Source organism: Syngnathus scovelli, chromosome 12, assembly GCF_024217435.2.
Source record: "Syngnathus scovelli strain Florida chromosome 12, RoL_Ssco_1.2, whole genome shotgun sequence".
In the NCBI taxonomy this organism is placed as follows: domain Eukaryota; kingdom Metazoa; phylum Chordata; class Actinopteri; order Syngnathiformes; family Syngnathidae; genus Syngnathus; species Syngnathus scovelli.
In genome coordinates this window covers 6,670,809-6,685,891 of record NC_090858.1, presented here as the reverse complement: position 1 = coordinate 6,685,891, position 15,083 = coordinate 6,670,809, and the positions used below count along the sequence as shown (strand labels likewise).

At 39.9% G+C, this 15,083-nt stretch overlaps 3 protein-coding genes across 7 annotated transcripts in view; 2 read left to right on the top strand and 1 right to left on the bottom strand.

The window, feature by feature from the left end:
• The window catches only part of LOC125978654 (A-type potassium channel modulatory protein KCNIP2), a 56,470-nt gene extending 48,718 nt beyond the window's left edge, over positions 1–7,752 (top strand). For 3 of the 4 annotated variants that reach the window (XM_049736215.2, XM_049736214.2, XM_049736213.2), the window contains exons 2-8: positions 4,809–4,933; positions 5,100–5,169; positions 5,295–5,365; positions 5,458–5,565; positions 5,722–5,826; positions 5,933–5,995; positions 6,114–7,752. In XM_049736215.2, coding sequence (XP_049592172.1) covers positions 4,809–4,933; positions 5,100–5,169; positions 5,295–5,365; positions 5,458–5,565; positions 5,722–5,826; positions 5,933–5,995; positions 6,114–6,161 — 590 coding nt within the window. In that variant the 3' untranslated portion in view covers positions 6,162–7,752. Of the gene's footprint in view, positions 1–3,108; positions 3,208–4,808; positions 4,934–5,099; positions 5,170–5,294; positions 5,366–5,457; positions 5,566–5,721; positions 5,827–5,932; positions 5,996–6,113 lie in introns of all 4 variants that reach the window. The other variant, XM_049736210.2, reaches the window with a different exon arrangement.
• An 11-nt stretch (positions 7,753–7,763) lies between these two features.
• On the bottom strand, positions 7,764–10,834 carry cox15 (cytochrome c oxidase assembly homolog 15 (yeast)). Its single transcript, XM_049736203.2, has 9 exons — positions 10,633–10,834; positions 10,263–10,450; positions 10,056–10,178; positions 9,740–9,926; positions 9,505–9,672; positions 9,344–9,425; positions 8,929–9,083; positions 8,732–8,845; positions 7,764–8,672 (listed from the first exon to the last, which is right to left on the bottom strand). The coding sequence occupies exons 1-9, from the start codon at positions 10,702–10,704 to the stop codon at positions 8,541–8,543; spliced, it is 1,221 nt and encodes a 406-aa protein (XP_049592160.1). The 5' UTR covers positions 10,705–10,834; the 3' UTR covers positions 7,764–8,540.
• A 112-nt stretch (positions 10,835–10,946) lies between these two features.
• On the top strand, positions 10,947–14,637 carry cutc (cutC copper transporter homolog (E. coli)). Of its 2 annotated transcripts, none has more exons than XM_049736217.2 (9): positions 10,947–11,088; positions 11,200–11,328; positions 11,596–11,655; positions 11,727–11,936; positions 12,483–12,518; positions 12,630–12,763; positions 13,041–13,068; positions 13,161–13,266; positions 13,997–14,637. In XM_049736217.2, the coding sequence occupies exons 2-9, from the start codon at positions 11,259–11,261 to the stop codon at positions 14,106–14,108; spliced, it is 756 nt and encodes a 251-aa protein (XP_049592174.1). In that variant the 5' UTR covers positions 10,947–11,088; positions 11,200–11,258; the 3' UTR covers positions 14,109–14,637. The 2 variants fall into 2 exon arrangements, with proteins under 2 accessions (XP_049592174.1, XP_049592175.1); XM_049736218.1 differs by having other exon boundaries at positions 10,987–11,128.
• The last annotated feature ends 446 nt before the right edge of the window (positions 14,638–15,083 follow it).

Here is a 15,083-nt window from a genome sequence, read left to right as displayed (position 1 = left end):
TTGTAACAGATTGGGAGTATAGAATGTCAAGTGTTGTTTTTTTTACTGAAAGCTTCAACACTTGTAAACTTGAACGATCTTGATGTTATGGGTTGCAAATATGAAGTGAAAGATTAGTGCAGCAGAGCGGGCAGAATGGTCACGGCCTGAATCGAGAACCAATTGATCCGTAACAATGGCTACCATGTAGCTGTCTAAGCAAATTAATTCAACCAGAAATCAACAGAATGTTTTCAGATGAAAGTGTACTCGCACGTGTGATGTGTCTCGATACCACTAAAAAGCTCTGTTATGGGAAAAGCGCTCCCCCTTTGTTTATTTACCCACAGTTTGACCCAGAAGCACATAAATATGGTGGATCGACAACCAGTTGGGTCGTGAAACCATTTTGAGTAGGTTGTGGACAGCTAGTTAAAAATAATAATCAGATTTTTATGTTGCCACATAAAACATGTTGTGCTAAAGCCATTATTCAGTAAACAAAAACATTGCAGCTCAGCCTCTGGCTAGCAAATGATTTTAGCAGTATGTCAAACTTGTTTGAAACAGCATTTAGTAAAAATCTTTTACTACTTTATTTTTAATAATCACATTTGAAAATTTGGATTTTAGTCCAACTTGACTTTTCTGTGCTACTTTTATCACCATCGCGAGTCTGGTCTAAGGAGCGATACAGTCAATGTTTGGTTCCACTCATCCAGTCTTAATCTTCAGCAGTGCGCTGTATCAACATGCTCGCTGCATTCTCTTTGCCTTGTGACACTCCTCAGATCTCTGGGGTTTATGAATCGAAAGGCTCCTTCAAAATGAATACAGAAGGAATCTGTTTGCCAAGGGGCTATAAATAGACCTGATGGTTTTATTTTATGAGGTAGTTTGAAGTTGTGGTGGCCTCTCGTGTACCTGGGAAAATGTTCCATTAAATGAGCAATCACCGCAATCAAGTGTCATGATGCTGACTGAATGTTGCCTTTTTCTGGTTGTTTTAATGACAATAAGAAGGCGTGATGGCGCCAAGGCAGGAGGAATGTGTGTGTAACACTATGGTGGTGACCACATTTTGTCGGCTAAAACAACCAATTTGAGTAGACCTGGCTATTCCCTTGGACTGTATTCACTCTGCAGTCTGCTAGCATGACAATTGCAGTAAAAAACACACCAATAATGTCAAGTTTTGATGCTTAAATTATACCACATATTTTCCATTCTATCAAGAATTTAGTGAAAATCATTAACAGAGCCTGAAAGCAAATCCCAGTATGGTGTTTTTCCCGGAAAAATACATGAATGGAGCAAATTAGTTATTTTCTTTGAGGCTCACTTGGCTAAATGTCTTGAAGCAGTTGTACAAGAAAAATGACAGTACCAGCCTGCTTCTTTGATTGAACACACGCATGCACATGTCCTAAGGGATCATGTGTTTGTATGCATACGTTTAATAAAATCAGGTTAATACCTCAGAGATGCCTCGCTTTCCTCGAAACACTGATCTGTGCCATAGTGTATTATAACACGCAGCCTTTTCCATGATTCCCGGAGGTGGGAAATCTAGAGAAAAGAGGAGAAGGGTTTTTTCTTAGCAAATTTATCACACTTTTAATATTTTTGATTGTCCTAACAAGTGTGCCCAGAGACACAGTGACATTTTCACACTATATACATATATATGTATGATTCACTCACACAAGTGGTGTGCTAATAAAAAGATGTAATGAGTCATGTAATCTGACTCAATGACCTGTGAAAAATAATTCTATAGAAAATTGTAATGAATGCAGAGCTGTGTTGCTTGGTGTAATTTAGACACTCATTGTGCTCTGTGGAAAGCATCATTTTGAATCAGGATGGCTCTGGGAGAGATTGTTGTTTTTGCTGAACAGATGGAGCATGATCTCACGAGAATTTAGTACTGTTATGCACAAAGAGTAATTAGTTGAAAAGAGACAGAAATCTATTTAAATCACAATCATTTTGAACATCCTTTGGGTTGTTTTGTTTTTTTTAAACTGAATTTTCCTTAATTTAAACCTACTCTGAAAATAAAATAAATATACCCTTATAAGGCAAAGGTCAATATTTATTATTTCTTCAGCAAACAAGATTAGAGATATACACAATTAGAGATTCCAACCCCGGACCGTAACACTGTGAAGCAGATCTGCTAACCACTACTACACTGTGTCTTATTTTAGTATACATTTTATAATTATCATGCACTAAGGGACATGCTTGCCTGTGTTTTTCATTGATATCTGATTTAAAATCAATTTCTTATTTAAAAATAAATCATCGTAATCAAATGCAGTGGCAATTATGAAATATGATGAGGCGATTAGACACTCCTATGGTTTCACAGCTATGAGAGTTCCCTCTGAGCGCAATCATAGCTCTGATGAGACACCCCTGGTCGAGATTATTTAGAGTAGGGGTCACCAACCTTTTTGAAAGTGACAGCTACTTTTTGCGTAGATAATCCAGGTACGCTATTATTTCATTTTATGCGACAATGGTGCATTTTGTTTTTTTATTGTTCTCATTATAAAATATACACTAATGCAAGTGTGATTTAAAAAGATTTGAAAGACTTGATACAGGTTTTTGTTGTTGTGAATGTTGTTTTTCAGAACAGCAACACAAAACAAATTGTTGCATGTTGAGCTATTTTTAGAACAGGCCCACGGGCACCACATTGACACCTGATTTAGTCTCAAAAAGGGGCTGTAAATTTTAGGTGGGATTCCTGTTGCCGCGGAAACTACAGATAAAGTGTTAATGCACTTTTTGCTCCCATGTTCACTTACCGTACGCGGTCTAGTGCCTTTGTGTATTTGTGCTGGTATAATATAGCGTTGGACTTGGAGGTGGTGTTGCAAATTAAATGTCAGTCTGAAGTGAAATTATATTTATATGAACCAGTGTGGGATTGCTTTCTAAGGTATTATGTGGATCTCATTACTTGGCCGGGTCAGCAGGCAATCAGAGCATGTCAGCGTGTTTTCGTGTGTCTTTGGCATGATGTAAGCGTGTGTCTGCTTTTTGTTTTGTTTTTGCGCATGCATTGTATGTAAGTGGTGTTTCTAACCTTTGTGCTATGGTTGGTGATTACAGGCAATCCTTCCAACAGCCAAAGCAAAAAAAGCATAAAGCAGCGATTCCTCAAGCTGCTGCCATGCTGCACGCCCTCGGCCGCCCCCTCAATCAGTCAAAGCAAGTCCTCCTTCAGTCTATACACGTTTTTACTTGACGTCATGTGTCCTGACTCTCTCTGGGATGAATACCTCACTGCTGCTGACATGTTCTGGCCACTGTGGCCCTAACAAAGCACTTGAGCATCATATTGGATATTCAAATGCCCGATATAGAGTGTAGGGAACACAGATACACACTGTTATTATTTTTACTTTTGCTGGTACATTATTTTTTTAACGGAAATGTCCCACTCCTCAGATTAAGCAAATGGTGTCCAAAGGTTTGTATGTTCACAAATGCAGAGGTAGATTTTGTTTTTATTGATTTACATTCATCAGATTTTATTCAGTATTTCTGTTTGAGGTTTAAATACAAAAAGATGTAATGAGCTGTGGATGTTGGTCTTTTCTAGTGGAAAGTCACATTCTTCTGGCATGTGTCAGAAATGTGCATCAGGGTTGGATTTGTATTGGAGTATTTAGAATATTTTGTACATACTAATAAATAACAAACGTGGGTGTGATATTTCAATTAAAATGGGCCTTAATTTAGTTTTATTTCATGCATTTCTTTTTGCATGCTTCTAATGTTGTCATGTTCCTCCTCGAGTTTTATTCAGAGCAAGGAAGTAAACCTTATACTTTGAGGCCTCATTTATTTTGGATTTTAATATTTAATTTTACTTTACTTTTTCTCAATAATTTACTCTGGTATTAATATACAATTATTCATATTCGTGTTTAAAAAAATGACTGTAGCTCCACAATGACTGCAAGCAGTTTGTTGTTGTTAATAACTTGGCAGAGGTTTCCATTCTTAGTGCTTGCCAAGATGTTGCTGTTTTGGTTAGCTCCAGAGTTAGTTCAGAGACAGTCAGCTCTTCAATGTGTGTATGACCGATTTTTTGCTATTTAGGACATGGCAAGACTAAGAAACACCAGTTGAAGAAGTACTGTGTCTGAAAGCATGTGTGTGTCTGTGTGCACATGTCAGTGGCGGAGCAAGAGGGGCAAATATGCTTGGTCCCCCCAGGTGCTAGGTGACTTTTGGATATCTTTCAATTTTTCAGGATTTTAATTTCCGCCGTTTCCACATGTCCTCTACAGGAAACACTTCATAATTCTTTACCAGCATTTTAAAATAAATTGTGGGGTTTGTAAAAAAAAAAAATGTTTGTTTTACAGACTCTCTGCTCCCCAAGACCCTTCCACAGCCCGGCAAAAAAAAAAGAAATCCTAGCTCATATCCAGTGATGCATGTGCATGTTTATTTGTTAGAGCAATAGAGAGGGAGAGAGAGATGCACACCGACAGAGCTTTTATTGGACATTTGAATGGGTTATAAAGGTAATGGGATCTGGAGGTCGAGCTCGGAGTTGAGTGAGAATAAAATGTGTAATGTCTGCTGGTTATGATGTCTGCTCAAGTTTTTATCGCACTGTCTGCTTCTCCTCAACTCACTCTAAAACTTGGTTTCAGCTTGTATTTTTTTTCTTTTTTCAACTTGCTTTTCCTAAATACTCAGTTGGTAGTCATCATACCGTGACTTTAACTTTGCGTGAGATATAGACTTACATGCTTGTTGTAATACTAACACGACTGTGTGTGTGTCTCACACAGACAGCGTAGAAGATGACTTCGAGCTCTCCACCGTGTGCCACCGGCCAGAAAGCATGGATAAGCTGCAGGAGCAAACTAAGTTCACCAAGAAGGAGCTGCAGGTTCTTTACAGAGGCTTCAAAAATGTATGCTAACTTTTAGGAAACAGAAATACTAAATTATTATTATTATTATTATTATTATTGTTATTATTATTATTATTATTATTATTATTATTATTATTATTATTATTATTATTATTGTAAAGAGCAGTTATTTATTTGTCTATATTGTTTTCTTTTTATTTGCCAGGAATGTCCGAGTGGTGTGGTGAATGAGGACAACTTTAAGAACATCTACTCACAGTTCTTTCCCCAGGGAGGTGAGGCACAAAGGATATACAGTAATCCCCCACTACGCGCAGAGTGTTGAGATACGCTGCTGTATATCTCGCATGTTGCTAATCTCAATTTCCAGTTAATTTACGTTTGTGCTGCATCTTTACAGATTCAAGTACGTATGCGCATTTCCTGTTTGAAGCCTTTGACACTGACAAGAACGGTTCAGTTAGCTTTGAGGTTATTTTTTTTATTCTTTCTATATCAGACACCCTTGGTCACATATGCATGCTGTTGTAAGATTCGTACTAATATATTTCGTACTGTGTCAGGACTTTGTATTTGGTCTGTCTATCATCTTGAGAGGGACCATTAACGACCGCTTAAACTGGGCCTTTAACCTCTACGACCTGAACAAGGATGGCTGCATTACCAAAGATGTGCGTTTTCTTCTCTCTGTTTTTTTCATCTCAATTATTTAATCAGATTCACTCAGGTCATTAACCTTAGATCTGTATTATGCAAAACAGTCTTCTAAAATAATGATGTTTCCATTTACAAAGCTGATTTTGGACTGAATAATCATGTCTTTGCAGGAGATGCTGGACATCATGACATCCATCTACGACATGATGGGGAAGTACACGTATCCCACTATGCAGGATGATGCCCCCAGAGAGCATGTAGAGAACTTTTTCCAGGTCAACAAACAAACGAATAGGAATTATTGCCAATAAACAGTATTTCTTTTGCGATGATTAAATCTCTGGCTGCTGCTGTCTCCCCCACCCTCTCGTCCCCTTTCAGAAAATGGATCGAAATAAAGATGGAGTGGTTACAATAGAGGAATTCATTGAGTCGTGTAAAAAGGTAAAGCACGAATAGATGGCGAGCTAGACTGTCTGGGAATCACTAATGTAATGAGATAGATAGAGAAATAGAAAAGTAGATTGATAGCTTCATCTGAAAAATTGTGTTCTGTCCTCAGGATGAGAACATCATGCAGTCCATGCAGCTGTTTGACAATGTCATCTAAGGACCAGGAAGGGTGCTGGTCCCAGCGTTTGTGTGTGTGTGTGTGTGTGTGTGTGTAGGGGGGGATAGATTAATCAGGGTTGGAGGAGGAAGCGTGTGTGTGTATGCATGTGTGTGCATGTGTGACTGGGTGTGTGTTGAGCTCCTCTGGATGGGAAGCAACAGTCCACGAAGAAGCAACCATGGAAGTCCACTCCTCATCAGGCAGTGTGGAGGAACACGGGGAAAAGAAGGCAAGCAGCGGGCTCACAGACACTAGCACAAACCCAACACCCTCGCCCTCCCCACCAACCTCTTCTATTTCCACTTCTTCTTCTCTTTCTGCTGGAGGGGTGGCACTCCAAGTGAGGTTGCCGGCCCACCAAAACCTCATCACTGACTTGGTGCATGTGGAGCCGCCGCGAAATAAAAAGGAATGTGACGCACATACTCCTGGCGAGAGGAAATGAGGCATTCCTGGGAGATTCCAGGTTGTCTCAAAGATTCCAAGGCTCAAACTCGATCGGAACGGATTTCAATATCGCATGATGATGTCACTATATCCGACCATGACGTTATTTACCGAGACGCTCCAAAGTCCGCTTGCCCGTCTGCTGTTTCCTGGTCATCCACAGGTGCCTCACCCCCCCTTGTGCAAAGTGCATGTGCAACAAGAATGACCGTGATGTCTCCATCTTGCCTATACGGAGGAATCGACTGGGAACAACACCCTTCTCCATTCAGGTGATTCTGCGACAATGACTTCTGGCCTTTCAAACCATATCCGTCTTAGCTGTAGGTGTCTCCTGACTATCATGCACCATAGTTGACAGACCACCCCAGTGGTTCTAGCCTTTAATGAAACATTTGTGGGGAGTTTAATAGACTGCAGGCTGTGTTTGTGAATTTGTGATCAGATGAGTCATGTGATTATAGCAGGGTCTTTAAAGCAAAAAAAAAAAAAAACAACACTCACACATTGAAAACTCCTGAATTAGGCCACATTGTGAATTAAAAAAGATGTACGTTTAATTAGTGAATGAGCGGAAAATCGCAACATTTTCCACCACCACCCTTCCCCCATCTTGCTCCAATTTTCTCTGGAACACCAAAGAAAAAAATTCATGAGAGGAGACCCATTTCGTCTACATCTGAAGAAAGACCATGTTAGTAATTGGCAAGGACCAGTCAGAGATGTGATATGAGGTTATGTGATATACTGCCCCCCCCACCCAAATGTCTTTAATTTTAAAAAATATCCAAGTGCACAAAGAAATTGAGAGGACAAAAGTGGACAATAGACAGCAATAATGATCACTTTTCTGTGATTGAAAGAATTCTAATCATAGTAAATTTCTGAATCCTAATAAACACTTCCAACCTTTTAGCATTAATTTGAATGTTTTTCCAACGAGTGTTTTAGCTCTGATTGGCCCTTGCCGCTCGTCAGCTCCCACAATCAAAGCTGTCTGTTCTTCGCATGTACTTGGTCTAGAATTTAAAAAAAATATCTACTAGTCTGTTGTACCCATTTTTGTTAGCGCGCCTCTAAATAGTTAATTCTAAATATGTATATTTTGTACAGACAATAAAATTCACAATTACTATGCAAACTGGACTCCAGTTGTTTTGAGACTGTACATTTTATTGAAATAATTCAAGGAATAAAAACATCTATCCATAATTTATCATCACTGTCATCAAGAAGTACATCATGATTTAAATAAACATTTTATACAGTAAAAATTCGAAGAGCTTCGGCAGTTAAGTGATGGAGACACAAATATAACTTGATAATTGCATTCAAAGCATGTGCAAGTGGGTTCATAAACAGAAATTCAGTCAAACCGACATGAAATTGTGTGGCTGGGACAGTAAATGCTATAATTGTGTTGTCTTATTTCCTCAAATAGTGGCCAAGGATGCCTTTCAAAGTTCACATTTTATTTTATGATTGTTATTTTATAATAATTTTTCACAGCTTTTTAAAACAAGTTAATCTGATTATTAAGGAGGGAGACTGAACCGTGGGAGACTGGGCAGAACAAATAGTAAGTCTTCACATGTTTACATGCTTTGCGACCAACAGACGTTTTCAGCCATTAAGTCAAACCAATGCTGATGTGAAAACAACATAATGTCCCTTTTTTTCTCTGATAGGAAAAGAGATGGGCAAATTTGAGCGAGGCGTTTATTTGTGGATGACACATCTGTCGTAGATGAAAATGGACATCCGCTATTTGAGGAAACACGATACCCTAGTTTGAATCATTTTGAAGAAATGGCTGTAGATTGTGTGCATAGATGTTTCATCTTATTTGTCTTCTTGAGTGGCTTGTTTGAAAAGAAACCTGCCAGTTCCCCAAGCTTCAGAAGTAGCACATCCAGAATGCGTCCATCATTATTTAGGCATCTTCCGGAGCTCGGCCAGAACCCAAATCGCCAGCGAGAGCAGCGCCACGGATCCAGACTGGTGAGTCGCTGCCAGCGGAGTGGGCACGTAGAGTAAAAGGGTGCTAATCCCCAGTGCAACCTAAGGAACAAAGGCACAGATGAAAACGTTGTTGTTTGTCTAGCTATGTGTGGGCTTACCTGTCCGTATGCCATTGCCGTGAGGAGGCTGATGGCTATCTTAGCTCTCCTGGGCAGCAGCATCCTTCTGGAGAACAGATACAGCCCAGTGATGGCTGTCAAAGAGGAGATTGCCTGGAAGAAAAAAAAAAAAAGATCAACATTTTGTGAGACAAGCAAGCAAACTCGATATCCTCCATGTGAGTAATATGACGTACTAAGATCCTGTGGTCAAACTGCACCGTCGTGGGGTTCTCAAAGAAGTTCTTGAGCGTGGGGGAGAAGGCCAGCAGGTCATCAGGGACCCAACGTTCACCCATCTTAGGGAAGGAGTTATACACTAAGCCGGCATCCAAACCGGCCACAAAAGCACCTGTAAAGAGTGAATGATTTTTTTCAAGAGAAAAAAGTAGATTGTCTGAGCAAAATATAGTTTGAGAGTGCAGAACCTATAAATAGTTTCCATATTTATATATTTTTCAAATTTCAAATACTATATTTAATGCCTTGTTTGTTGTTTTGACTTTTAAATGCAAATATGCTTTACTCATCTATAATATTGTTACAGTCAATAAGTTAATATTTCTCTCAATATTTATGGAGCGTGGGGGTACATTTCTCTCCAAAGCTAACCTGAAAGAGCTGTGAGGAAGACGAGTCCACCTGTTCCCTTGGCAAACTTCCGAAGCTGCATGAGGCGTTTGGTTTCCGCCAACTTGTGTAGAAGGACAAAACAGCAGTCAGTTATTCATAAATAAAAGCAGAGTGGTAGATGTACGTATTTAAGAGATTACCTTGTGGGCAGGCAGAAGTAGGTTAAGGCCGGTCCACAGACTGGCACAGTAAAGGAGTAAGGCAGAACCAAGGTGAGCGCTTAGTCGATACTGACTGACTCGCGGGATGTCATGTGACTCTGGCTTCTCCTCCAGACCACTTTTGACCATGTACCAACCCAACAGGCCCTGACAAAAGAGACACACACACAATTTCTGTTAATGCATGAAAGTGATTGCATGATGTGCAACTCACCTGAAAAAAGACAAATCCACAAAGCCCGAGCACTTTCCCTTTCATGGAGCGAGTGAAGTAGCCTTTCCTCCAGAAGTACACAGTGGGGAGGATGTAGGCCAATCCCACAAGCCTGCCCCACATACGATGACCCCACTCCATGTAGAAGATGAACTTAAACTCTGGTAGAGTCATGTTATGGTTCATTCTGTGAGGATAATGGATGTTTAAAGGTAAAATGATTCAAGGTCAAGGCACCCACATATTGTACATGTTTTATGAACTCAGTCTGGCACTTTTAAAATCCTTGATATTAACAGAAAAAAAAAAATCTTACATCTTGAATTCGGGAAACTGCTGGTATTTGGAAAACTCTGCTTCCCACTCTGCCTGCGACTGTGGAGGTTTCATCTCTCGCACTAGATGCCAGTCAACCATAGACAGGCCGGATTCGGTTAGCCTGATTGATTCAACAGATTCTGTAATTAATCATCAAATGACAGAACTTTGACACACAGATGACAAGCATGTACATTGTTTTTACCGTGTGACGCCACCAAGGACAACAGCACCAACAACAAGACCGCTGCAGCCAAGTAACCAGCGACCAACTGTCCTGTTTGTGGCTGCATTGGGAACACTGACTGCTGCTGATGGGGAGGACGAAGCCCCTGCCTCGGCTGTGATGGTGCTGTGGCTCCTTCTCACCAGCCACTGTCGGTACTGCGCACCCTGTCCATGACACACATGTAGGGTTATTCTCATGATATCTGGATTTTACGTGTAAATGACCCGAGTACATTAAACACCGAATTATTTCAAAAACTGGTACTTCTCACTTTGAATATGACCTTTTTCCACCACACTTCTCGGCTAACTAGACTTTAGCAATTAGCCCACAAGTATCTACTTACGTTACTGTGAATTCCACCCCCGGTTCGTCTGCAACCATTTAGTAAGGTTGTCCTTATCGAAGCTAGTAACATGATTGGATTTCTGATTTATACCAAAGCAGAAGAATCTTGCCACAGATGAAGATGTTATGAAAGCACTTAGCCGAGCATGTTGCAAAACGCCGGCTTGAACTTTCAACTCTGAACCCATGACGTCACCATAACACGAGCCTTTTTTTCCCCCAATCGATTTTGTATGATGCGAAAATTATTTTTGTGTGAATATGTTTTAATTTTGTGTTATTTTCACATAGTTTTTAGCAGTGTATTGTTAATATTAAGTTGCGATATAAACCGAAAGTAAAGCTAACTTCGTGGGCACTTCCTGTTTCCGGTAAAAACACTCCCAGTGTGACGTTATGCAGCAGCGTGGTAGTAAACAGCCCGACCGCAAGGTTAAGAAGTCAAACACTTCAAGTAAAGTATCCGATTGTTCACTTGCAGGCCAAAGTGATATGTATGTTTTACTTTTGTATTTAATGTGCATGTTTTGTTAACCTAAGTTTATATGTCCATTTGTCTCACCAGTTCTACGGTCACAGTAAACATCAGTACTAAAGAACTCTTGTGAACGAACTGGCATAATTATGGCAGAGGGCTTTCTAATGGAGGTGTGTGTGGACTCCGTGGAGTCTGCCGTCAATGCGGAGCGAGGAGGTTGGTAGTCGTTAGTTGAGTGTCCTTCAAGCTAAGAAATAAACAACAATCACATGGCATTCTTGGAAACCCGAGTACATACTAAGAGTCGTTCCAATTGAATGTAGAGATTAAAATTAAATCAGACATGAGTTTGGAACATAACAGTGCAGAGGTCACCGGTTGACGACAGAATCCAAATATGCACGCAAGTGATGAGGGTACAGGGAATTGATTAAAGACTGGGTTGTATGTTGTGACCTCCTGAAATCTGTCATCTACTGGCAGGTGCTGGCCGACTTGAACTATGTTGTAGTCTTATGGAAGGAGGGCTCACTCCCAGTCTTGGTGAGAACATTCTTTTGGGACATAAAACGGTCAATTGACTATTAAATGTACTCATTAATCTACACACACAGGCCTACTCCAGATTGTAAAAACATTGGTCAAAATCCCAGTCTATGTGATGATTCGTCCCCGTGGAGGCGATTTCCTTTACTCGGACCAGGAAGTGGAGGTTATGATGAAAGATGTGGAGGTGATGAAGAATCACGGGGCTGACGGATTTGTGCTGGGAGCCTTGACGGAAGATGGGCAGGTGGATGCACAGCTCTGTATGGACTTTCTGGGTAATGTAAACCTGTATAATTTGGAAGATCTTCTAGTTTATGATATATTACTAGCATCCATAGTCAGGATGTGGGTGAGATTGAACTTGTCCCGATTAAATTTGGGCAAGAAGCAGAGTATACCCTGGACTAGAGGCTTTGTCACTCATTCTCATATCTATGAGCAGTTTAGAGTCTTCATTTAATTGTATTTGCACTTGAACTTTTTGAAATTCCTATACAACTTGAGAAATCCACATAAGCAGAGGGAGCAAACACGCCGAGTCCACACAGAATGTGAGTGCTAAGGTCCAAACCTCACAATAGTGCAGATATTTTAACTGCTATTCCAGTGGTTCTTCAACTTTTTACACAAAGTAGCGACCATCTCAAAAAAGATTTGGCTATCCAAGGACCACCACAAGACTGACATTAAAATTCAGTAGCATAGTAGCGTGCATCCAAAACTAGAGCAAGGGTTTTAATCATTAAAATAAATAAAAGATGATCAAAAAAATAAATAAAACCTGGAGTTTTAATATTAAAATGTTCTCCTTTTCTCTCTAGCTGCTGCTCGTCCTTTACCTGTCACTTTCCACCGAGGTACTGTGCTCAAGCTTATTTCACTTTCCATTATTTTTTACCATAGCACTGGGGCGGAAACCAAATGTTGATTTATTGTTTTTGTTTTTGGGTTCTTTTTGCATTCTCCAGCTTTTGACATGGTCTGTGATGAAGCAGTTGCCCTGGAGACACTGGTGTCGCTAGGTTTCCAGCGCGTGCTGACCAGTGGCTGTGAAAACTCTGCATTGGAGGGTCTCCCTCTCATTAAGCGTCTCGTAGAACAAGTATGTATGAATTAATGTGCAGTGCACCCTCAAAGGTCTCATTGGTTGACCTTAAAAAGGAAAATAGAATGAATCTGTTACAAGGTCACACTCAGCCCTCATTCCATCAATTTTCTTTAGCGCTAGTCCACTTTAGGGTCACAGGTGATCCTATCCCAGCTAGGTTCAGAGGCGTAGTTTTCCGAAAAATGTTGCAGAAATTCTGAAGGCTATTTAGCAACCTTAGAGTTTCCGCTACACCATACCTGCGTTTTAACTCGTAACTCTTCTCCTCCAGGCTAAAGGCAGGATTACCATCATGCCAGGTTAGTGTTAATATTGTTCTTCTCTTGTGTAAAAAGATAATGTGAGTTTAAAAATATTAAATGAAGTTTGATCTTTAATCTTTGTAATGCAGGCGGTGGCATCACAGAGCGAAATCTCCAAAGAATTTTAGAGGGATCGGGCGCTCAAGAGTTCCACTGCTCTGCTCGCTCCAGCAGAGATTCTGCCATGAAATTCAGGTTTGTTTGTGTGTATCTTCAGCTAGTGGTGGAATTTGCAGTGAGAAAACTGTTCACAAGGTTTTATTTTAGCCTTTTGGCCTTACCTTCCCCCCACCTGAGTCTCAGACCAAAGCCCTTATACTATTCTAAGAGTTCTTAGTTGTGGTTAATAGCCACAGAAGATGCTATCCTACTCAACAAATCAGCAATGGTGGCAATACTGAGCTAGCATTATCACTATAATTAACCTGATGTTAGCCTGACATTAGCTGCTACATATTTTGGCAGTGTGATTTAGTCATAACACTATTACAATAGCACTGAATGTTATTTGTGGGAATGCCTAATCAATAAAAAATCAATATACATGCCTGTTTAGCAGCAATATTGGTAATGTGCAATTTTTCCGAATACTGTCACCTGCCCGAGGTCCATCTGCCTTATTTTCCAACTGGATAATCCACCATTTTAAGTAAATTTCCTGAAGCCAAATTCTAGAAGGCAAACATTTGGGTGCAGCTGCGTGCATGCCTGTGAGCACAGTAAATATTTGACACTTTGGCGAAGATGCCTTCTGCCTCCGATTGGCCATTCTTCCTCAGCTATGTAGGTTTGTTACGGATTAAATTAGAAGTACTCGATGAAGTTCGAGAGGAATAATTTTTTTTTAACTGATCATTTTACCAATGTGCTATTATCTGGTTTATCCTGTTAATTACAAAAGTGATTTATTTATTTTTCCCTGCAGGAACAGCAGCGTGACAATGGGTGCTTCTCTCACGGTACCCGAGTACAGCCTGAAGGTGGCAGATGTGAGCAAAGTACGCACATTTAATGCAATAGCCCAAAATATCCTATGAATCAAAACTGGACAGTCATGACTGAAAACTAAATCAATACCTCCGAAGTTATTTATTCAGCTTTTCATGTCCAATGTAAATTCATATTCTCTAAATATATTAAGAATTGAAAATGCAATCATAGTGTATTTTCATTTGTTGAATGTCACTTTTTGCTGAAATTGCCAGACAACTGTAAGACAAGTTTCAAGTGGGAAAATAATGTATTTTTATTATTACATATTTTGTCAAAATGTTGCATGTCCAAATTCAAAATGTATTCATTCTCCATACGCATGGCATACAACATTGATTAGAATATTCAATAACTGGCAATTGGTCCAGGTTGTCCCCCGCCTACTGCCCATTGACGGCTGGGATAGGCTCCAGCACACCCACGACTCCCGTGGGGACTAAGCGGTTCAGAAAATGGATGGATGGATGTTGGAAGTTTAACAGAAACGGATCTTCCAATTGTATTTCTCATGACTAAAGTCACGGGACTGTATAGTTTTTTTCAGATTTCAATTAAAGTTGCCAATGCTTTGTATCTGTTTTATCTATTTTATTTTGGGTTAGTGTTGGGGGGTTCTGTCTAATACCTGTTATTGGTATTGGCCCATCATTTTTTTGTTCATTCATTATATTCATTCATATATATTTTTGAGTAGTATAAAGAGTTAAACACATTTTCATATATAGTTTTGTATAATATAAGTTAGAGTTAAACTTTACTATTTTTGTGTTGCGCACACAACCAAATCACACAACCGCATGCAAGATGAGATACAGAGGAAAGAAGCAAACGATATTTTGTTTAAGGGCACCTTGTCAGTAAAGCCCAAGGCCTTGGGAACGAGATCCTCAGCTTTTATGGCAAAGGCAATTCATTTGAAAAGTTGACAGAAGTGCAAAGCAGTGAACTTTGTATATTATACTGAGCACGACAGTCTAATGAGAGTTATGGACTTGTTTTCTGCACCGATGTTACGGATT